The sequence below is a fragment of the Cervus elaphus genome, chromosome 6, assembly GCF_910594005.1.
Source record: "Cervus elaphus chromosome 6, mCerEla1.1, whole genome shotgun sequence".
Taxonomy (NCBI): Eukaryota; Metazoa; Chordata; class Mammalia; order Artiodactyla; family Cervidae; genus Cervus; species Cervus elaphus.
Window position 1 is genome coordinate 43032830 of NC_057820.1, and position 24329 is coordinate 43057158.

At 40.8% G+C, this 24329-nt stretch overlaps 1 protein-coding gene across 3 annotated transcripts; it reads right to left on the minus strand.

Annotated features, from left to right (window-relative positions):
- Positions 1 to 444: 444 nt before the first annotated feature.
- On the minus strand, positions 445 to 23870 carry LOC122696555 (RE1-silencing transcription factor-like). 3 transcript variants are annotated; one of them, XM_043906668.1, is made up of 5 exons: positions 22522 to 22655; positions 14082 to 14985; positions 9882 to 9965; positions 5179 to 6146; positions 445 to 5130 (listed from the first exon to the last, which is right to left on the minus strand). In XM_043906668.1, the coding sequence occupies exons 2-5, from the start codon at positions 14974 to 14976 to the stop codon at positions 4063 to 4065; spliced, it is 3015 nt and encodes a 1004-aa protein (XP_043762603.1). In that variant the 5' UTR covers positions 14977 to 14985; positions 22522 to 22655; the 3' UTR covers positions 445 to 4062. The 3 variants fall into 3 exon arrangements, with proteins under 3 accessions (XP_043762603.1, XP_043762602.1, XP_043762601.1); XM_043906667.1 differs by lacking the exon at positions 22522 to 22655 and adding an exon at positions 23526 to 23870 and having other exon boundaries at positions 445 to 6146; XM_043906666.1 differs by having other exon boundaries at positions 445 to 6146.
- Between the last annotated feature and the right edge of the window lie 459 nt (positions 23871 to 24329).

Consider the following 24329-nt stretch of genomic DNA (forward strand, 5'->3'; position numbering starts at 1 on the left):
TTCCATCAGAGTAAAACTAATCACATCAGCGCCCCAGCACTCAGTGAAGTCCGTGTAACTCCTCTTATTTTCCGTTCAATGCACCTTTTTCCAGTAAGTGAGTATTTACTGAGAGCAGGCTTGCCACTGAGAACAGACATGCAGACGATGACTGTTACGGGACCTGTGACTGGGAAGGATGTGATTCCCTATAAATTGTCTTCAGGTCGTTTCTCTCCTACCTACTACACATCCACTTTCCAGAAAGCAGATTACAGGAAGAGAGGCTTTGGACTTCTACCCACAGACTGGTTATCCCCAAACAAAGATTTTCACCACCTTCTTATTTACCCTACGTTATCAGAGTGAAAATGTTTTGAGAATTATTAAAATACTTCTAGTTCCAGTCAAATCAATTTGGGTTCCTTAACATTTGATGTACCACAAATAAACAAAGGCATAAAATGCTTTTTAAAACTTTATTTCAACATTACTATGCTTACAGAAATATACTCATATATGGGTTAATAGAATGCAATTTAACTTATCCTACACAATTGGGACCAAAAACCTGGTACATGGTTTGCTTCAAAAAACAAAAAACAATAAAAAGGATTTGCAATCTGGTTTTTCATCTATTAAAAATGTATATAAAAGATTCTCCATCAAATGCTGTTAAAGCAAACAGCAGGAACCTTGAGAAATAAACCTTTGGTTTGTCTCTGAAAAACACCATGTATTGCACTGTAAAAGTTTATACACTGGTACAACAAAACATTGTTGTAATGTTTCAATGACAGTTCACAAAGTTCAATAACTAATGGTGTTGACAAGGGTAGGGAGAGCCTATGTATACATGTGAAAGTATAAAAAAGCTATCTGATCTAGTTAATATTACACGCAAATCCCAAATCTATCCAAACAAAGATTCAGATAATTTCTTAACTCTGAATTAACACTAGCAGTCCAGTTCATCAGCTGAAGTCAAAAAGGAAACTCTGCACAGTAGCTGTTTTTCTGATTTGTGCAAAAAAGAAAATGAAGTTTCTTCCCCAGCTTTTTAGTCCAGAACTACAGCAAAGTATTTCTTCCATTTCAACATTCTTGGGGTGAGAGGCAATGAGGTTACTTAGGCTTAAATCTGAATTAGCACTCAGATGCAAGAGTCCCCAAAGTTAAAGACCATGTGACTTTAGAAGTGACTCTAAAAAATAAAATGGCCTTTCTTGGAAGACTAGAGCAAAACATCTGGCAATAGCTAAAAGAAGCCTAATCAAAAAAAAAAAGAATAGCTCTTTATGAATTACACATCAATTAAAAAAAAAAAAAGCCTCAATGAAGCAGCTCTGAAAAGAGGAAAAAAATATAACTTAAAATATCCTGAAAAGCAACGTGAACATAGGTTCAGAAGACAGTTAAGAGATACATTTTACAAAGCTACCTAGGATTAGGCTTATAAAGGTATTCTAAGTATTTCAACCTTTAATACTAAACATCAGTTTACAACATGTTTACTTTTTATTCCTTTATCAAAAGGGAAAAGTCTAGCTTCAATCCGATCCAGTGGAAGGGAAAGTGAGAAAAAAAAGATTCAAAGCAAATAGCACATTTTTCAAATGGAAGAACTAGACCAGAAGTTCATATTACTAATATATTTTTCAATGAAACAATTTTTTTAATCAAACGATTTTTAATAAGAACAAATACATGGCACTAGGTTCAGAACCTAATATAGGCCTGACAAACAAGTCCTTGTTTTCTGGAGGAAAGGCCTCAAGCCCATTCAATTTCCAGTAACAATGTTTTCACAAATCACTTTAATGAGGGGTTTTAATTTCTTTCATATTTTTCGTTTTGGCATTCTAGTCTTAAAATCTAGATAAGAAAATAAGTCCAATTCCCCAGAAGTCATTTTTTTTCTTTTGAGGTATCAAAAGAATCCAAACTGATTCCTAATCTCCAATTTGTACTTAATATGAATATTTTTGTTATGTACTGGAAAAGGTAACGTTTTAATATAAAATGTACTAATGAACATTAAATCTAGTTGTTAGAAAGGTTTAACTAGCTTTATAATTTAAGTTTTAAAACATAAATATCTGCAGCTTGATCTGTTTGACAATGATTGTCGGAGCCGAGAATTCACCTAGAATTCAACATCATTTACAAATCCCTATTATGTACAGAAAACACACATCAATAATACACAACTTACTCATGTCTTGAGAAAATTTTCTGCTTCTTTAAATCTTTGGCCTCCCAGTCAATTCCAAGTTCAAATGTCCTTTACCTTAAACGTCCACTCTCAGAATAACTAGTTTTCCACACACAGTTTAATACTTCTTCCTAATTTTTCATGTTGCATTGCCAAACCCTGAAACCTGCCTCAGAGATCAATCAGACAAAAGAAAACAAACAAAATATAAAGTGATTACTTCAGAATAGAACCTGGGAGGATAAGAATCAAGGTTCCTTACCGGAATCATACTTTATTTTACAAGGAAAAACAAAAACCTATGTTAGATTCTTTCATATTCTTTGGTGACTGGCCAAAGAATCTACCAAGTTTGGACCACATACTCTTTTCCATACAAAGTGGTCCCGTAGGAACACCAAAATAGTTATTCATTTGAGGCCTCACCTGTAGCAAAAGGCTGTCCCGGTAACAGCCAGGACACCCACTAGTGAGAGGAGATCCCTGAGAAAGTGTGATTTTTTAATCTGGACTGAACTTCAGTTTTCGCCAGCCCTTTTCACTATACTCACAGGAAGGAGCAGCTGGTCTACCAGCAGTCACACTGCCTCTCTCATCCTAGGTTTTCTGTGTAACTGCTATGGCTTTGGAATCTCACAACTGATATTGTGTGTAACTTGAAGGAGTCATTATGCCTCCTAGTTCCAGATTTGCAGTTTCCAAATAAAAATTATAGTTCTTTATTCAGCGGAGCAGACATATAAATAAACACCAACCATCCAGGAAAAGAGGTTTCCTATAAGATACAACTTAACACCACACATTGAGGAAGTAGATGTACTAAGATGAGCCAAAAAATTTACCTATGGTTGGTATTTGATATAAAAATCCATTCAACATAGATCTAGTGGTTTATTTACTGCAAAGTTCAAACTGAAAGGTGTGAGCTCACTACATCAATTTAAAATAAATAACTTATATGAAATACAGATTCTGGCATAGATGTTAAAATCAAAATCAATGGACTAAACCTGCATCTTTCATTTGCTCACAAATTTTCACAGACTACTATTCTGCAGAAAAGACAACTGCGGCAAGGAAAAAGAAAACTGCCCCTTTTGCAAACAATACTAAAAAGCATCCCTCCAGAGAGATCAAAATAAACATGCATATATAAAGTATTACAACGCAAATGCTATTTCTAGAAAAAATTTAACTGCATAGGTTAAAAAAAAAAACAATGTGCAACATCTTAAGGCATTAAAGCACCAAAAAAAAAAAAAACAAAAAACCCACCAAAATCATTGTTTTTATGACAATTAACACATACACAAATAAACATACATACTGATCAAAATTCAGGAAGGTAAATACCTGGATTGATAGAACATCCATTGTTGGGACAATTTCTCTTCAAATTCAATGTCTCTCTTCTTATCGCTAGAACAATTTAAAGTGCTAACTTTATATAAAGCAGGCAAATTCTTCAAGTAATTTGTTATTTAAGTAAGCCAATTTTTATAGGGCTATAAACAAAGAATAAACTAAAATGAAATAGGAAGACAGACATGAGGAAAAAACTGGTAAGTTATAGCTGAACAAATTGACAGAATGCTCTAATACCACCTTGGCCTCCTTAAATTAAATGAAAACAGATTAAAAAAAAAAAAAAAAGCTTAGAGATTTAGATGTCTGCGACAGAAACTCCCTTGGATTTACTAAAATGTGTACATAAGTAGGTACACGGAGTCCAGGAAAAAGAGTGCCACTTAAAAATCAAGATTGGACAGGAATTAATTTTAAAAACAAAAGGCTGTCTACTACTGCAAATGAATATAAAATGTCAGAGACCTTATCCACTAAGAACTGAAACCTTGACCAGAATGTCATTACTCCTGCCCTTGAGCTGCCTTTTCAAGGAAGTATACATTAACCAGATGGCGATTGAGGTGTTTGCTGTAATCTTTTTCCTTTCGAAAAGAACGATCACAGAAGATACAAACGAAATCTCCCTCGGCCACTCTGGCAGCCAAGGCCTCCTTTCCATCTTTCCCACTGGTCTCCTGTGGGACTGGCCGAGCCCCGTTCAATCCAGAATCGTCACTGTCCTCTGACGTGTTGTCACTCAGGTCGCTCCCATCGTGACTGTGGATGCCTTCGTCTTCATCCATTTCCTGAGACTCACTCACTGCCACGGTGAGAGGAGGGGACGCCACAGCCGCTGTGGACACCGCTTCATGTTTTTCTAGCGGCAGAGCAGGAAGTGGTGGTGAAACTGGTTCTTCAACTGCCACGTCTTTGCTGGGGAAATTCTCTGCTTTCTTCTCGTCAGTGTCCACCTCCATTTCACAGAGCATAGCTTCGGCCTGATGTTTATCCTCTGAAGTTTCACCCTCTGGCATATTCAAGTTTTGTTCAGAGGATGAAGTGTTGGCAGATGCCTTGATAACAGCACCAAGACCAGCTAGACTCTTATCTGCCTCTTCTGCTCCCGCTTTTTGAGGAGGGGCTTCTTTCTTTCCTTCGCCTGCAGGGAACAAATGTTGGTCTTTCGATTCCTCCCCGTTTAAGTTTTCCTTTGGCAGGGGTGGTGATGGTGGGGAGAGATCCTGAGCACAGGCACTTTCTTTCAGACGCTGCGTGTCTTTAACAGGCACTAAGCCGACCTCAATGAGGACCTGCTCCTTCCGCGCCCTTTCACTCAGCATGCTGGACTTCTCCTTTCTATGATCTTTGCGAGGAGACCTTCTGGGGATCGGCTCTGTGGGAGGAGGAGGCTCTGTCTGAACAGGCCCCGTCTGAACCACCTCCATCTCAGCATCCCCCACAGGAGGAGGAGGGGAAGGGGGAGGAGGAGGCTCTGTCTGAACAGACCCCACCTGAGCAGGCTCTGGGGGAGGAGGGGGAAGGGGAGGAGGAGGAAGGGGAGGAGGAGGCTCCATCTGAACAGGGGTCACCTGAACAGGCTCCAGGGGAGGAGGCGGCTCCATCTGAACAGGGGTCGCCTGAACAGGCTCCATGGGAGGAGGCGGCTCCATCTGAACAGGCCCCTTCTGGACAACCTCGACCTCAACACCCCCCACAGGAGGGGGAGGGGAAGGGGGAGGAGGAGGGGGCGGCTCCGTCTGCACACACCCCACCTGAGCAGACTCCATCTGAGGGGGCCTCCTCTGAGCAGGCTGGCTGCTCTTCTTACATGGTTTACTTCTCACGGTTTTCCTCTTGTTTTTCACGCAAATGTTTTGCTTTTTATTCTCCTCTACTTTGCTGTCACCCTTTGGCACTTCCTGACTATTTTTGGATTTGCTTTCTGCCTTCTTTTTCTTTTTTGTCACAGGTTCCTCATCATTAACAGGCTCTTGTAAGGAATGGGCTTCAGCTTCCACCTTCCTTTTGCTTTTCTTGCTTCTGCAGCTCTTTTCTGAATTGTTTCCTGGGGACACATCCACTTCTTTCGCTTCCATGGCCGATTTGCGAGTTCTGGTGGTCACCTGGCTTGAGGCGTTACTACAAGGCCGTTTCTCTTTTGAAACATTCTCTTTCTTCTCCACTTTTACAGACCTCTCGTTTTTCTTCCCAGTCACATCCCCCTTTACTTTTGCCTGCTCTGTTTCTGGTTTCTCACTGGTGATTTTGTTATCAGGCAAGTCAGCCTCTCGCTTCTTGGTTTTCTTTAGTTTCACCTTTGAGACATCCATGGTTTTATTAGGACACGTAGGATGCTTAGATTTGAAATGATACTGCAGATTACACTTCTTGGAAGCTGCATAGTCACACACAGGGCAGTTGAACTGCCGTGGATTCACATGCAGCTCCACGTGCTTTTTGAAGTTACTTCTGTCTGCTGTTTTATAGTCACAGTGGGGGCAGTTTAGAGGTTTGGGCCCGTTGTGAACCTGTCTTGCGTGGCGGGTTACTTCATGCTGATTAGAGGCCACATAGCTGCACTGGTCACACTTAAATGGCTTCTCACCTGAAGGCAGACAAGACATGTTACAGAAGGCACACGTTAAGAAATGAATTCAAGATTTATTCAAATATGCTCATCAAGAAGTGGAGATAGATACAGATATATATATATAAATAAAACAAAACCACCGAAACTATTTCATGAAGACTTTATCATGCAACTTTTATTTACCATATTTATTTGTATATCTTTTGTATTTATTTGTATATCTTTCCTCTATCCCTTGACTTCTGATTCTCATTCTAAACAAAGGAATAATTATCTTAATCATCTTCTAAAAAGTTCATCAAGTTAGTGTTCTCAAACACTCTTAAAGAACACAGATTCATCAAGAAATATACAATTACTGAAAAAGTGACTTAGGCTCTTGATGCTAATTCTTGGGCAAAGGCACTCAAAAAGGTAACATAATTATATTATGTTAACTACATAATGTTTTTATGTAGTTAAAACAAATTATAAAGGAGCAGAACATAAAATTCCCATATATTTAAGATAAACCTTGAGACTTCAAAAAAAATACTTCATACTCTAGGCCATACTCCCAAACCTTTATGTGAAAGCTTTAAAACAATGTTTTGACCCTTTGTCCATCGTAGCAGAGTTGAATCAGATTTCACTCAGCAAATTTTTCCACTGCCAAAGCTGCTATTCTACAGCAAAGTATAACAAGTCAAAAATCCTTTCTAGATTTTCTCCCACTTTCTTCTAATGAATGAGCAAAGAAACCAGGGGCATACAAATAGATATGGCATATAAAATAAGCACAAGTTATAATCACAGGCACATACAAGACCAGAAGCCCTCCCACCCCCAAATTAAAGGCATGAGATTTAACTCATTCTACCTGAATACATACCCATCTAGATCACACTCTAGCAAATATTACCAAACGGTATCCATACCCCACTGGTCCAATGGAATGCATAGCAGAAAAATGGAAATTGACATTTATGAAAATTCATCTCTCAACATTCTCAAATTCACATAAAATCTTATTAAATTTTTTCGTAAAGCAAAACTACTCAGACATTAAGTAAAACCATAGATAGTAAGCTTTACATGATTAGACGATATCTGATTACAGCATAGTTGACCACAAAAACAAAAACTTATCCAAGTGTGTCAAACTATAAGTTCTTTTCCACATTAGTCCACTAACAGATTCATGAAGAGAGGTTTCTAACAATATGCTAAATTACTCTCCACTTGGTGCTATCTTGTCCTTCCCACTGAATGACTTCAATGGAGACAAACATCTACTTAATATATATAGAAACAGAATGGGGGAAACAAGATATGTGACATAACGGTTAAGAACTTGTTCCACAGTAAGAATACCTACCTGCAGGGACCAAGTACGGGCTCTGCAACTTACTATGAGGTCTTGAGCAAGCTACTGAAAACTCTCTAAGGCTCAATTTCCTCATCTGTAAACTATTCTTACGTGCTGTAAGCTATAGTGTAGAACAGATGGCCAGTCAATACATATTACCTGTAATTTATGACTTCTGGAATGAACTGGTATACTATAGAATAGGTAAACACAAAGGAAGATTTCAGGTGCTTATCCTGCCTTACTATATAAACCTTACCTTTGAGTAAACAAAGAGCTGATGAATGGAGTCAATCTCGTTAGGGAAATATTTGTGCTCTTAAAAGAATTATAAAGAAAATGTCACCACTTTATAAGCCCTAATGAACGAGAGCATTTTCATAGCCAGCATCAAGCAAGATGCAAGCATTCACCTGTGAAGTGATCAAGGAATGGAGTTCCTACTACTCTGTTTAAATAAAACTCCAATGGCGTCATTTACTTGCTTTATTCACCCCACCCTATTTTTGCTTTATTGCCATTAAATCTGTTACACTGGAAGACCAATTCATCAAGTTGATTAGTTTATTAATACCTAGCTGAATGAAGATTCTTTTGCCCTGTACCAACAGTTTCAATTTAATTTCCTTTTCCAGTTCTAGTAAAAATTTTTACCTGTTTTTCATCTTTGTAAATGTGCCAGGTGTCTGTTTTATTCTTCCCAAACTAATTTATAAATGTAAGGCAAATTCAAAAAGGGAGTTTTATAAGCTTATACACATTCTTATTAAGTAGAGCCCAGATAGAATAACGAAGGAACTTTTAATTCAAGAGTAATAGGGGTGTACTACTCAGCAATAAACACAACATTCTGATAACGCAGCATGGAATTACTCTCGAAAACATTTTACAGAAGGATGTTAAATCTTTAACAGAAATCAGAGTATCACTTGACGGAAGAATGTGGGAGTACTGACTAGGAAGAGTAAGGAGGGAACTTTTCTAAGGGTAGTAGAAATATTTCATATCTACACCAAAATGGCAGTCAAACAAGAGAAAGCATACATAAAATCACTGACCTATATGCCTAATACATGTGCATTTTCATGCGGGTAAATTAAACCTTAATAAAATATGTTTAAAAAGTTATTCTAGGGCTTCCCTGATGGTCCAGGGGTTAAGAATCTGTCTTGCAACACACAAGGGACACCAGTTTGGTCCCCAGGCTGGGAGGATCCCACATGCCACAGAGCCACTCAGCTCATGTGCCGCAACAAAAAGTAGCCCCTGCTCGCTGCAACTAGAGAAAGCACACATGCAGCAGCAAGACCCACCACAGCCAAAAAACGTAAATAAATAAAATGCATCAATAAATCTTCAAAAAAATTATTCTAAAACCCACAAAAAGACTCTCAAACCATAATATGTTTCAAATGACCCAGCTATTAAACATGATGCCTTTCAGGGAATTCACTGGTGGCCCAGTGGTTAGGACTACATGCTTCCACTGCAGTGGGCACAGGTTTGATCCCTGGTTGGAGAACTAAGATCCTGAAAGCCACTTGGCCAAGAGGGGAAAAAAAAAAAAAACCAAAAAACAGTGCCTCCACAATAATCACCAAGTACTCAATGGGGGGAAAATAGTTTTTGCTGAAAAAATTACTTTTCCATCTTAAAAATAAGTAGTCCGTAACAGAATTCAGTAAGATGTTAATTCCCTTTAACAAACATTCACTGTGCTCATAATTGGAAAATATTCAAAATTAATTCCTGTGCTAGCAGGATGGAAGAACTATCCAGTATGATACCTACAAAAATATTACAAAGGGACATGCAAATTGGACGCATTCCCTCCAGTTCTAAATATTTCATTCAAGATGAAATGGTAACATAACTACTGAGAATTAGAAGAGGAAGAGTTGTGGATCATATCAGGACCTCCCAAGCGTCAGTGTGGCAAAAATGAAATAAATTATCCGCTCAAGACCACCTACACAAATACTGACTTTTTAACTTCGCAATCTTCATACATTCATAATGGGGGCCAATTCTGGATGGTGATCATGATCATTTCAGTTCTAGAGTGGACAATTCTCCCAGGGGTTATAGTCCTATATTTTATTTATTATAAGTGAATAAATTAGGAACATGGATTACCCATCACTCTTTAAAGTTTGGCTTTTGTAAATCAATCTTCAGAAGCCTTAACAATTCTCAAGAGAACAAAACCAAATGTCAGGAACTAAGCAACTAACAAGGAATCCCTGGAACCCAGCAACCACACACTGAAATTATATGTAAAAAATATATAAATATCCAAATTACATCAAAAATAAATCATAAGTAATGACCCAGTTCCAGGTACAGAACAACTTCTTTATAATGGTAGTTTACTAAAAATGATAGAATGATTTCTTACCAACCTGAATGAGTACGCATATGCCTGGTTAAATGGGTCTTCTGAGAACTTGAGTAAGGACAAAGTTCACATTTATATGGACGTTCACCTACAAAAATACAGTGATTAATGTTCAAATGATAAAATAAGGCAATTACAATTCTCACTAACAATACATACATTATTTAATACTGAGTTTTGGGGGGTTTTTTTGGCTGCTCACTCAGCATGTGAGACCTTAGTTCCCAGACCAAGGATCGAACTCATGCCCACCAGGGAAGTCCCAGTTATACTCATAAAGCCACAGGGACTGACAGCAACTGGAGATAAGAGAACTAAAGAATCTAAGTCTCAAAGGCAGAAATTGTGTTTTTTGGACATGGGTTGTCGACCACAAAATATACTAAAAAAATACCGTGACATTTGTCTATTTTTTGGCCACAAGATAACAATCAGGACCTCAGGCAAGCTTCCTCATCTATAAAAGTAACAGCACCTCAACTTTCTAGAATTGTGAGAATTTAAATTAAGATAATACATGGATAGCCCTCAGCCCTGTGCCTGACAAATAGAGCCCTCAATAAATACGTTATTATTCTGTCTATATCATGCATTACAGCAACAGACGTATCTAATAACAAGGGACAAGGAGGGACTTTCCTGGCAGTCAACTGGTTAAGACTCCATACTTCCACTGCAGGGCGCACAGGTTCAATCCCTGGTAGGAGAACTAAAGATCCCACATGTCATGTGGCTTGGCCAAAAACAAAAAACAAACAAAAAACCCATGGAACAAGGAAAGGAAAAGACAAAGTGAAAAAAACAACGAAAGAATGTGGTGATAACTGTGAAATGTGTTCCTAGTAGCTATCCAGCTATTATTAGCTGGTACCTATAGATTAGACATAAATAGTTCATGGCAACAGGACGCCTACTTTAGCCTGGAAGAATTCTGGTAACTTAAAAAATGTTGAAATGTATTTCTGTAAAAAGATACATAACTGACAACAAGCACATGAAAAGATGCACAGTATCATTAGCCACAACAGAAATGTAAATCAAAACCACAGTGAGATGATTTCACACCCACCAGGATGGCTATAATCAAAATAACAGATGTTAACATTTATTTGTTAGGTTGTGGACAATTTAGAACCCTAATACAGTGCTGGTGGGACTGTAAAATAGTGCAGCCACTTTGGAAAACACCTTGTCAGTCCCTCAAATGATTAAACATAATTACCATATGGCTAAGCAATTCCACTCCTAGGTGTATATTTACCTAAGAAAAATAAAAACACATGTCTACACAAAACCTTGCATAAGAATAGCAATAGCAGCATTACTCACAATAGCCAAAAAGTGGAAATAATCCAAAAATCCTTTAACTAATAGAAAAACAAAATGTTGCCTACCCATTTGAGAGCAGTATTTAGCAACAAAAGGAAAACAAGCACTGTACTTTTGATGTGGATGAACCTTGAAAACATAAGTGAAAGAAGGTAGCCACTGAGGGCCACATATTATCTGATTCCATTGATATGAAGTGTTCAGAACAGTTCGATTCACAGTGAATTGTATGGTATATCAATTGTGTATCAAATTGTTACCAAAAAAAGCTAAGGAAAATTTAATACCCTAAAGATTAACATGAAGGATCAACTACAGATACTTTACTTTTAAATTCTTCATAACAAAATAGATTGCATCTATCTGTGCAACTCACCAAAATAGGCATAAATACTCTAAAAACACTAGTAATTTTTCACTCACACATATAAGCAAAAATGTCATCTTTCAAAATAGAATTTGTGAACTGGTTGGATAGCAAAACCACAAAATGAAAAATCTTTCTACTGAAGACTCAAATGAAAATCCTCAGCCCCCTACCATGATATTACCTATAAAAAAAGATACAGAACTTTGAATCTTAGCTGTATGTGACCCTGGGTACAATACTTTAGGCTTTCAATACACTTAACTGTTTTTCTTAGCGTATTTTTCTGACGATTAGCAGAGAGTAGAAGAAAGACCTAACCCTGAGCACTCAATAAAGAAACATACCAGACTTGGTAAGTGAACCTGAAAAGCTGGCTACCTAAGTGAGAGATAAGAAATGATGGATTCCTGCTGATGATCATTTATCTCTGCTCTTCTGAGCTAGATGAATTAATTTTTCCATAAACACAATTTTTAGAACCATGCATTTAATACCATTGATACTCTCAGATTTTAAATAATTAAAATAAATAACCTTCTATTTGTGTACCACCAAACTGCCTAGAAAATTTTTTTTAAAAAAACCATAAATAAGGTAATACAACAGTAAGGGAGCTTTTAAAAAGTATTAAGGCCAAAAAAAAAAAAAAAGTATTAAGATCAAATAAGTTTAACACTAAATGTGAAATGAGATACGTACAACCAGAGTTAGCTGTGTAAGTCATAACCTTAATTGTGGAAATATCAACTTTAAGTTAATATAGAAAAAATATTAATGATGAAATATATAAAAACAACCATTAAAATTAGTTGCCTAGATTGTAATTAAATGAAAATAAACCACCATAAGAAAAAAAGAAGAAATGGCAAAAAGTAGAGATCCTATGTTTTATTTTTTTTTAAAGTATACATAAGAAATTGGAAATACGTACCAAACTGAAATTTTTCCAGTTCTCTCCATTCTCCTTAACTCTGAAAATCTCTTAAATCAACTAATTTAAATTTATTGTTCAAACATTTTTAGATTTTGGGGAAAATCTTTTAAATTGTTCAATGACTCAACAATTTTAAAAGTATCAAAAATATAACTGACACCCCAAAAAAATTTAGTAAGATAAAGACACTGGTATTATTTTTTATGGTGACTTGCATGGTGGTTATTAAGTATATATATTTGTAAAAATTCATCACAGTCAATAATACCTCAATTTTTAAAAATTCATAAATGTGTACACGAAAAAGTCATGTACTACGCTGTATATCACACTTATTACCTAAAAGCTCTACAGATTATGGCCAATTCTATGATAAATCAGGCCCCAAAGTTTCCACAAGACTGTTAAAGGAACATGAAGTACTTATGGCTGAAGTGTATATGGTATCTGGGGTTTGTTTTATGATACTGCAGGTGAGGTTAGTTTAGTCTAACTTTAGTCTAACAGTTTGTTTAATTAAAACTCTTTAAGTGATTAATGGTGTAGGATTCTGTCCGGTAACTCTCATTTCCTATGCCATGTAATTTTGAAACTTTTTTACTTTTGAGATAAAATGGTTGCAAAGCCTAGAGACAACCACAGATTATAACAAATTCCAAAGAGATTTCAAATTCTTTTATATAACTAGATTTTAAGCTTTAAATTACACAGAAGCCATTAAAATTATTATTTTGCCTTTAAAAATAAATAAATAAATTACACAGAAGCCATCTGTTGGAGTTTAGAAATCTTGCTACACATGTCTTTCTTGTAATGGAATTTCACCTGCAAGTCTCCTTGTTTATGTCTACCACTTCAACATCAATTCCTCTCCTCACGAGGACTCCCCATAGGGTTCAGTGCTGCAGGGTGACAACTACTGCAGATGGGATCTGATGCAAACAGCATTCCATAGCCCTTCTCACTGCTGATGGGAGGAGCAGAGTACTAGGTTACCCTATCCATCTTCTTCAGACCAGTAACCGGTCCTCAAAGGTACCAATTCTCACCAGGAAACTGTAATGCAACTATCAATATTATAAACATTGCTTTCAAAAAATAAGACCCCTTAAGTACAAAGATTTGAAAGTCAATTTAAAAATGAATAAATAAGGGGTATTGGGGAAAATGAGGAGCAACCACTGAGAGGTGCTTCCTTTTGGGGTGAAGATGTCCTAAAATTGACTGTGGTACTGGCTGCACAATTCTGCAAACATACTAAAGCCAATGCATTCTAACACTAAATGGATGAACTGCGTGGAAGTGGAGTACATCTCATAAAGCTGTTATTTTAAAACATGAATTTTCAAATGTGATAAAATGTTAATAACTAATAACTGTTGGGGATAGGTGATGGGTACCTGTGGGTACCCATCTTTACTCTTTACTTTTGAGATGTAATTTACTTCTGAGATGAGATTTACACATCTTTAATTCTCTTTACTTTGAGATGTTTGAAATTTTTCACATTTTTAAGACTGTTCCATTTTGGGGGGTACAGTACACTTCATAAATGAGAAAGGTCCTCTTACCTGTATGAGTTCGAACATGCTGAACATAATTGTTTTTTCTGTCTGAAAAATAGTTGCATTTCCCACATGTGTACACCTTCCTTGGAAAGTGGTTTCTCAGGTGCTTCCTCCAGTGATACTCGCTCACTGTGGTGTACGTGCATATGATGCACTTGTAGACGCGCTCATTGTCCCCGGCTCGGGTGTGATGTTTCAGGTGAGCAGTGTAGTGATCATAGCGATTGGTGTTGTAGCCACAGCGGTCACAGCGGATGGGGCCCTTGGAGAAATCGCCCTCTTCCCCAGGAGAAGAGCCGGATTCCCTGGCTTTTGCTTGCTTCTCTGCACTTTCCTCCACAAAAAATTTCTTGGCGCTATGAACTCGGATGTGATGCACAAACTGCTCTTCAGATTCGGCCTCGTACTGGCACGGTTTACAGCGGAAGGGTTTGGTCTTCAAGGTCTTGCACTTGTCCTCTGCTGCGGGCGTCTCCTGAGGAAGGTCTTTGTTGGAGCTGTATGTTTCTGAGGCAGTGGACGCCTCGAACACAGGCCGTGGCTGGACAACGCTGAGTTCCAAACTTTCCAGTTCCATCTTCTCCAGCCCACTGGGTTCGCCTTTCACCTCAGGAGACTCCTCAAGTCCTTCTCCGTCACTATCTGAGAAGTTGCTATCCCCAACAGGCATCAATTCTGCCATCTGTCTTTCTTCGCCAACCACATAATCACAGCAGCCGCCATTTACTTCCCCAGTTAAGGCCACGTTTGCCAACATGATGAGCTGAGGCGCAGCCAGTTCAGCTCGAGAGAGATCGGGCAAGTCGTACATGTCATTTGGCAAGGCCATGCCCATGGGGCCACTGCCCGTGAACAGCCCTCCTCCTCCGGAAGACTGCCCCATCACCTGGGTGGCCATGTCTGTGCTCTGCATCCAAACAAAACAAAACACACGAAAGCACCAGTTTAAGCACAACGTTTACCGGTCTACAACAAAACATCACTGTAGTTATTTGTAACTTAAAAAAATACATTTCCCCATGTAATCTTTAAACTCAATCAGCTTCATTAACTACTCAAAGTCAGCCTTTAAAATCATTTTCTAAGTCCAAACTCTCTTTACTGCAGTCATCAAAAAATTTTCTGTAACCCCCATAAGAAATTCTATCAAGTGTTTGACACAACTCATCTATCAACTAAGTCTACCAACAGCGTGCCTTCCCTCAAGGACTTTTACCTTTTCTGTTGGAAAAATGTAAGTAGCCTTCATTTTTAGTGCTAATTTTTTTTTTTTTTTTAGTGCTAATTAAAATTAAATTGACCTTTGTACAAACTGGTTAGAGGCACCAACCCCCAGTGCGGTTAAAAATCGCATCTTTTTGGCTCCACAAAAACTAAGAGTACCAATAGCCTACTGTTGACCAGAAGCCTTAAGGGTAAGTCAGTAAACATATATTTGGCATGTTACATGCATTTATATAATAGATACATGAAAAAGTTGTTAAGAAAATCATAAGGATTACATTTCCAGTACTGTGTTTATAAATACAGTAAGTTTACAACCCCTGTGTACCAGATGAATTACACCTGTCATACATTTACCAATACTGTGATACAAAACACTGCAGATATTATACACATTACTAACACTAGTCAACAAAAGAGAAAAGATATTGTGAAAAAGAAATTCATACTCATTTACAGTTATAACAAAGCACTGATAACGTTGAAGCAACGATATGACTGCTTTACTGAAATCTATTGCAATCGATAGGACAGCTTCCCAGTAGCCAAGCCTATATGCAAATAAATGAGTCATAAAATTTTTATGGCATATAGTGTAAGGCATTTTCATAATATAGTATTAGAAATAGTTTTTTTTTAACTGCATATATGTATGATGGGCTGATATGCTGTTTTTCAAACAGCATATGGTAATGTAATTTTTTTTTTTTCCAATTTATTTTTCTACGAAGACCTACAAGACCTTCTAGAACTAACACCCAAAAAAGATGTCCTTTTCATTATAGGGGACTGGAATACAAAAGTTAGAAGTCAAGAGATACCTGGAGTAACAGGCAAATTTGGCCTTGGAGTACAGAACGAAGCAGGTCAAAGACTAACAGAGTTTTGCCAAGAGACGCACTGGTCATAGCAAACGCCCTCTTCCAACAACACAAGACTCTACACATGGACATCACCACATGGCCAACACCGAAATCAGACTGATTATACTCTTTGCAGCCAAAGATGGAGAAGTTCTATACAGTCGGCAAAAACAAGACCGGGAGCTGACTGTGGCTTAGATCATGAACTCCTTATTCCCAAATTCAGAGTTAAATTGAAGAAAGTAGGGAAAACCATTAGATCATTCAGGTATGACCTAAATCAAATCCCTTATGATTATACAGTGGAAGTGACAAATAGATTCAAAAGATTAGATCTGAAACACACAGAGTGCCTGAAGAACTGTGGACAGAGGTTCCAGCATTGTACCGGAAGCATCCAAAGAAAAGGAAATGCAAAAAGGCCTCTGAGGAGGCCTTACAAATAGTTGAGGAAAGAAAAGATGCCAAAGGTAAAGGAGAAAAAGAAACATATCCATTTGAATGCAGTGTTCCAAAGAATAGCAAGGAGAGATAAAAAAGCCTTCTTTGGTGATCAATGCAAAGAAATAAAGGAAAACAATAGAATGGGAGGCTCTAGAGACCTCTTCAAGAAAATTATATACCAAGGGAACATTTCAAGCAAAGATAGGCACAATAAAGGATAGAAATGGTGTGGACCTAACAGAAGCAGAAGATATTAAGAAGAGGTGGCAAGAATACACAGAAGAACTATACAAAAAAGATCTTCATGACCCAGATAATAACGATAATGTGATCACTCACCTAGAGGGAATCCTGGAGTACAAAGTCAAGTAGGCCTTAAGAAGTATCACTGCCAACAAAGCTAGTGGAGGTGATGGAATTCCAGTTGAGCTATTTCAAATCCTAAAAGATGCTGCTGTGAAAGTGCTGCACTCAATATGCCAGCAAATTTGGAAAACTCAGCAGTGGCCACAGGACTGGAAAAGGTCAGTTTCCATTTCAATCCCAAAGAAAGGCAATGCCAAAGAATGCTCAAATTACTGCACACTTGCACTCCTCTCATACACTAGCAAAGTAATGCTCAAAATTCTAGAAGCCAGGCTTCAACAGTACATGAACCGTAAACTTCCAGATGTTCAAGCTGGATTTAGAAAAGGCAGAGGAACCAGAGATCAAATTGCCAACAGCCGCTGGATCATGGAAAAAGCAAGAAAGTTCCAGAAAAACATCTACTTCTGCTTTATTGACTATGCCAAAGCCTTTGACTGTGTGAATCACAACAAATTGTGGAAAATTCTGAAAGAGATGGGAATACCAGACCACATTACCTGCCTCTTGAGAAATCTGTATGCAGGTCAGGAAACAACAGTTACAACTGGACATGGAACAAGAGACTGGTTCCAAATCAGGAAAGGAGCACATCAAGGCTGTATAATGTCACCCTGCTTATTTAACTTATGTGCAGAGTACATCATGAGAAATGCCAGGCTGGATGAAGCACAAGCTGGACTCAAGATTGCCAAAAGAAATATCAATAACCTCAGATATGCAGATGACACCACCCTTATGGCAGAAAGTGAAGAAGAACTAAAGAGCCTCTTGATGAAAGTGAAAGAGGAGAGTGAAAAAGTTGGCTTAAAGTTCAACATTCAGAAAACTAAGATCATGGCATCTGGTCCCATCACTTCATGGGAAATAGATGGGGAAACAGTGGAACACTGGCAGACTTTATTTTGGGGGGGTTCCAAAATCACTGCAGATGGTGACGGCAGCCATGAAATTAAAAGACACTTACTCCTTGCAAGGAAAGTTATGACCAACCTAAATAGCATATTAAAAACCAGAGACAGTACTTTGCCAACAAAGGTCCGTCTAGTCAAGGCTATGGTTTTTCCAGTGGTCATGTGTGGATGTGAGAGTTGGACTTTTATAAAGAAAGCTAAGCACTGAAGAATTGATGCTTTTGAACAGTGGTGTTGGAGAAGACTCTTCTGAGTCCCCTGGACTGCAAGGAGATCTAACCAGTCAATCCTAAAGGAAATCAGTCCTGAGTATTCATTGGAAAGACTGACGCTGAAGCTGAAACTCCAACCTTTGGCCACCTGATGTGAAGAACTGACTCATTGGAAAAGACCCTGATGCCGGGAAAGATTGAAAGCAGTAGAAGGGGATGACAGAGGATGAGATGGTTGGATGGCATCACCGATTCTATGGACACGGGTTTCAGTAAACTATGGGAGTTGGTGATGGACAGGGAAGCCTGGCATGCTACAGTCCATGGGGTCACAAAGAGTTGGACACAACTGAGTGACTGAGCTGGACTGAAAATTTATTTTTGGCTGTACTGAGTCTTCGTTGCAGCGTGTTGGCTTTCTCTAGTTTCGATGAGCAGAGGCTGCTCTGTAGTTGCAATGACTTCTCTTGTTGCAGTGCTGGGGCTCTAGAGCCCAGGCTTTAGTAGTTGCAGCCCAGAGGCTTAATTGCTGCTCAGCGTGTGGGCAGGATCCTCCCAGACCAGGGACTGAACATATATCCCCTGCTATGGCAATTGATTCTTAACAACTGGACCACCAAGGAAGTTCCAGGTAATGTAATTATTTAAAAGAAAATTATACAACAGTAGAAAAACTAATACATTATAAATTTCATATTAAATATCACTTTAAACCTTTCTCAAGTCTTGCACACAATGAATACTTAGGTAACAATGGTGATGACACAATGTCTTCCAGCTCTTGGTGTACAATTACTAGATTTTCACAAGACACTCATACGCATACACGACAGAGAAGTTTATTAACTGAACAGCATGATTGTTTAACATTCATTAAGCAGAGAAGTGGATCATCATCAAGGTCTTCATCCTCCTGTCTTCTGTTGAGGATGGGGGACGGGGGGAGGAAGGGTTGCTCTTGCTGAGTCAGGAGCGGCAGTGAGGAGAGGCAGAGAAGTGGAAGGGAAGGCAGAAGGAGGTACAGAGAGAGAAGAGGTGGAGGAAGTGGAAAGAGGCGTAACTTGAGAGAAATGTATCTTAATTTCTGTCCAAATTTTCCTTTTCTACTTCTCTAATAATGTCTCTATTTGGTACTAATCCTTCAACCACGGGCTTTAGTTTTAGTGTCTACAAGTGTCATACAAGGGGCCAAGTTGTAAAAGAAGTCAAAAGTAGTCTTCAATAAAAGGAACCTTGCTGCCAGACTGTCTAATGGCAATTTGTTTTCTGGCACTGTTTCTTCCATGTCTTTCTCCTTATGGTCTTGCACTGGTTCAAAAGGACTCATCTCCAAATTAACTTCCATTAATTTCTCTGTTATGCTATCTATTAACTCTTGAATATTCCCAAAATATGTATCTTGAAGCCTTTCATCCACCCCACCCCCAACCTTTTTCCAATAGCCACTCTTTCATGACTTCCTTGACTGGCTGCCGTAAATCCTGTGAGTTCATGCACGACACAGTCTCTTCTAGCAGAAACTTGTATTAGGCTTGATGGCCTTCATAGTTTTTCTATCACAATGATAACATCTTCAACGGTATGATCCTTCTAGACTTTCATGATGTTCTATCGGGGGTGTCTTCCACAGCACTGACAATCCTTTCTACAGAGTACCATGTGTAATGAGACTTCAAGGTCCTTATGATACCTTAATATACTTTATTCAAAGACATTGTGTTTGGGAACCACTTTGACAGGCTTCCCAGGTGGTGCTAGTGGTAAAGAACTTGCCTGCCAATGTGGATGTAAGAGACCTGGGTTCAATCCCTGGGTCGGAAAGATCCCCTGGAGGAGGAAATGGCAACCCAGTCCAGTATTTTACTTGGAGAATCCCATGGACAGAAGAGCCTGACCGACTGCAGTCCATAGGGTTGCAAAGAGTGGGATACAACTGAAGCAACTTAGCACACACGCATGAATACCACTTTGACACCTTCAATGTTGAACTCGTGGGGTTAAGGTGGCCAGGGTCACTGTCCAATACCAAAGAACCTTAAAATGCAGTTCCCTTACTGCAAAGTACTTCATAATCAGGGATAAAGCATCAACGGAACCAATTTAGATAAGTATTCTCATTGCCCTGGCCTTCTTGTTATACAACCAAAAGAATAGTAACTGGTGTTTATCTTTAAGGATAGTGGGCTTATGCAGTTCCCTGGTGGCCTAATGATTAGGGTTCTGGGCTTTCACTGCAGTGGCCCAGGTTCAGTCCCTGGTGGGGGAACTGAGATCGTGCAAGCCAAAAAAAAGAAAGGAAGACAAAGAATGAAAGAAAAACAATTCCATTAAAAAAAAAAAAAAAAAGTGGGCTTGGCAGCTTTATAGGTAAGAACAGTCCTGATCAAAAACTCAATTTGCACAAAACAAGTTAGTCTTCAACCAGCCTCAAATCCAAATTAATGCTCACTTCTCTTCTTTAGTAATGAATGACTTTTTTGGAAACTTTTTCCAGAGTAAGGCATATTACTCTGTATTAAAAACCTGTTTAAGCAGACAGCCTTTCTCTTCAGTAATTCTGTTAACAGCATCTGGGAACTCAAAGCTGGTTCTGCTATCTTGTTATTTTTTCAGCCAAAACTCTTTCTAAAATTACCAAACCATTCTCTGCCAGCATTAAATTCTCCAGATTTAGAAACTTCATTTTCCTTTTGCTTTAAATTGTCATACAATGACTTCACTTCATTTTCTCTTTTTTTTTTTAAGGTTACATCACGCGGCTTGGTGGCTTGTTGTATCTTAGTTCCCCAACCAGGGATTAAACCTGAACTCTCAAGTGTGAAAGCATGGTGTCCCAACCACTGGACAACCAGGGAATTCCCAAAAAGGTGTTTTTAATATCAGACAGAAGGCATTTTACAAAAAGTGTAAGGCTTTCGTGTCTGCTGGAAAAAATACAGAGATAGTGTCCAAATTTCCTTTTCTTTTCTTTTTTTTGCCATAACCCTTACACTAGATTCACTGATCTTAAAGTGGTGGGTAATGGAAACTGCAGAACTTAATATGGTCAATATCAAGCAATTTAACTCTTCCTTCTAATGTCATGACTTTACTGCTTGGGAGGATTTCCAGCATCACCAGTGGCACTTTATATGGGTCCCGTGCAGTCATTCAAGGTTTCTGGTATCCCACTAAACACAATGAAACACACTCAGGAAATGGGAGAGGTGGCTTTTTTTCTGCAAGCACAATTTACTGGAGAGAACTGCTCACCCGGATATGATTAGACTTACAAGACGTTTTAAGTGGATACCTCCAACACTTGAGGCTCACCAAAATAGCAACAAGAGGTAGCTATGAAATGATTACAGACCTACAGTATGGACCACAGTTAATATGCAGTTATGGGTGAATGACTGATCTTTACATTTGTTTACATCTCTCTGGACAGGAATGGTGCCATGGTGGTCTGTAATTTTTGATAACTTTTATTAGATTTGTATACATTTTATGGTAGTAAATGATAAAATACACTATTATCTATGTATACTTTATGCATTCATGATGTACCTTTCTCTAACTTTTCCATATTTCTAGGCTATGTGTGTCATCTGTAGACTTCTGCAAAATGTTGCAGATCTATGAGAAATTTTCCAATATATTTCTCGAAAGAAATCCACATATAAGTGAACCCACGCAGTTCAAATTCCTGTTGATCAAGAGTCCAATGTACTTTGAAAAAGTACATAATACCACTAAAGTACTACTTAAGTTTCTTTTCTTGATGATCTGTTTAAAAGTAAACAAAAATTAAAGATATTTTTTCCTGTGAAAAGGTAAGTTTAGTGTATTCAAAATATACACAAATGAAAACACAAGAGCTTTCAAACACCCATAACTGAATAACTCATCTTCAAATCAGCAACTTTTTGCCTCGTGTTTGATCTGACTCAACTGCCTAGAGGAGCCATAAAAAAATCACTTTGAAAAAACGTTGGGCTTTTTAATAAAGTGTCTTAACCTCATCACTTTCCAACCTAAAAGGTGTTAATTCTCAAATTAGACGTTCTCTTGCGAATTAGAAAAAGCAAAGTGGCAAGGGCTAAAAAACTTTTACACCCAAAATACAAACAGTAATCAGTTTCACCCAAGTGCATAAACACGAACTCGTTGAGTCACAGGTACCAACGAAAGTCGGAATCAAATGCCATCACACAAAGCAAAGGCTGTCCAAGGCCTTAACGAAACAGCCCAGGCGACTCGCAATTCCTAATTCTCCCCCAACCCTAACTACCGTCCCCACATTACCCAGGAAGGCCGTCCGCGCACCGCCCGAAAGCCCAACGTGCCGCTCGGATCCTACGTGCTGCCTTCAGCGCCGGCCTCGGCCGCGGCATTCCTGACTGAAATAGGCATTCGGCCATTTTCTCAAAATACGTACCAAACACAAAGCAGCTCTTCGCAAACTCCGGCGCCCTCGCCTCGGCCCGCTCGCTGCACCACCGACGCACCAAGTCGTCCTGAAGCGTCTGCTGGGCTCCCCACCACGGAAGACGCCAGGCGGGCAAACTCGGGGCGCCGTTGGGCCAGACCGAGTCTTCCCAGGCCAGGCTGCCCCCTCCCGGCCCGCGCGCCCCAGTCCGGCAAGAGTGAGCGAAGTTGCCGCGTCGTCGTCGTCCGGCTTCTCGCCCGCCCAGGGCTCGCCCTCCGCAGGGGGCCGGGAGCCTCCGCGGGCGCCCTCCCGAGGCGCCGGGCCCCGAGCGCCAGAGGGGGCCCCCTGCGCCCCGGAAGTCTCAGGCTCACTCCCCCACGGCGCCCCGCGGGACGCGCGCCCCGGCCCCGCCGACTGCGGCGGCCAGACGACCCCGCACGCAGGGCCTCGGCGGCCCGGCGGCCCGAGCGCAGAAATCGCTGTCCAGCCCCATTGGCGGAACCGCCCGGGTCCCGGGCTGACTCAACCCGCCCGGCCGCACTCAACGGCGCCTTCCGGCCAAAGGGAGAGGCCGCGGAGGGAGGAGGACGCGAGGGCCGTCGGCAGGAGAGGGGCTGCGGCGGGACCCGGAGCAGGAGGAGCACGAGAGGAAGTTTCAGGACTAGGGCCCCAAGCAGCTCCGCTCCTGGCCGCAGGACAAGACATCCCCGCCGCCTGCGCCCGCGCGGACGCGGCGGCCCGGCCTCCACTGGGGAGGGGGTCCCGGCGCCGCGCCGCTCCCCACCGACGCCCCCGGCCCAGCCCCCCGGCGGCGACGATGTAACCCGATCCCGCCCGGCCGCCCGCCCCCGCCCGACGCGGCGCTCGCCGCCGCCCGAGCCACAGTATCTGCAAATCAGCCCTGGACAGCGCCTCGCTCCGCGTCCTTCCGCGCCCTCCCCTTCCCGCGGCCACGGCCGCCCGGCCGGCCCGCCGCCCCCACCCGACCGTGTCTCAGACCGCGCCGCGCTTACCGGCCTTCCTGGCCGACGAGGGGCGACGACCCGCGTCGCCGCTCCTTCACGGAGTACTTTTCTTTGTTGCAGGAGTTTCGGGGGAGGGGAGGGAGGCGCTGGAAAAGTTGGCCGCTGGGCCCGTCGAGGCCCGCAAAGACCCAGTGGGGCTGCAGGGAGTGTTCAGGCCGCGGGCTCGCGCCCTGCGCTCCGGGCCGCCGCCGCCAGCCACAGCGGGCTCTGGGGCCCCAGGCCTCGGCGGCGCTTGCTCTGCTCCTGCGCCCTGAGCTCGCGGGAGCCGCACATTCCAGCACAGGAGGCTGCGCCGCGCACCCGACCCGCGCCGCCGCCGCCACTCCCGAGACACGCCCCCTCAGCGCCCGCGCGCGCCCGCCGGGCACGCCCCCTCCGCCGGCCCGAAGCGGAGCCGCCTGGCGCGCCCCGCCCCTGGGCGAAGGAGTCTGCTGGGGGCTCGGGCTTCGGATGGGGGAGCGCCCAGACGTAGCAGCACCTAATTCCCTCAGTGTCTCGAACTCGGGCTCTGAGGTCAGAAAAGAAGCCAGGCCCGCTTCCTTTGTTGATTTCCTTCATAAACGAACAACAGAAAAGTTATCCCCCAGCCCTGGAATGCATGCAAGAAACTAGCGCTCTTAAAAGCAGCGCTCTTATAGGCTTTGTCACCTCCCTTTCAAGTCTAAAATGCTTGAAAAATACCTTTCAGAATCTCTTCTAATCTCGACCCATAGCCACCCTTAACTAATTAACCTTCGTTTTGAGTGTACATTAAAAAAAAAAAAGCTTTCCAAATTTTAAGCTATAAGCCAG

Bases quoted from the DNA above. Each gene is read 5' to 3' on its own strand.
- LOC122696555 (XM_043906667.1), bottom strand. From the start codon at position 14,976: ATGGCCACCCAGGTGATGGGGCAGTCTTCCGGAGGAGGAGGGCTGTTC. The intron at 9,966-14,081 runs GTAAGAGGACCT...GTATTTTTGTAG, and splicing joins GCATGTTCGAACTCATACAG to GTGAACGTCCATATAAATGT. The intron at 6,147-9,881 runs GTTGGTAAGAAA...GTCTGCCTTCAG, and splicing joins GCATATGCGTACTCATTCAG to GTGAGAAGCCATTTAAGTGT.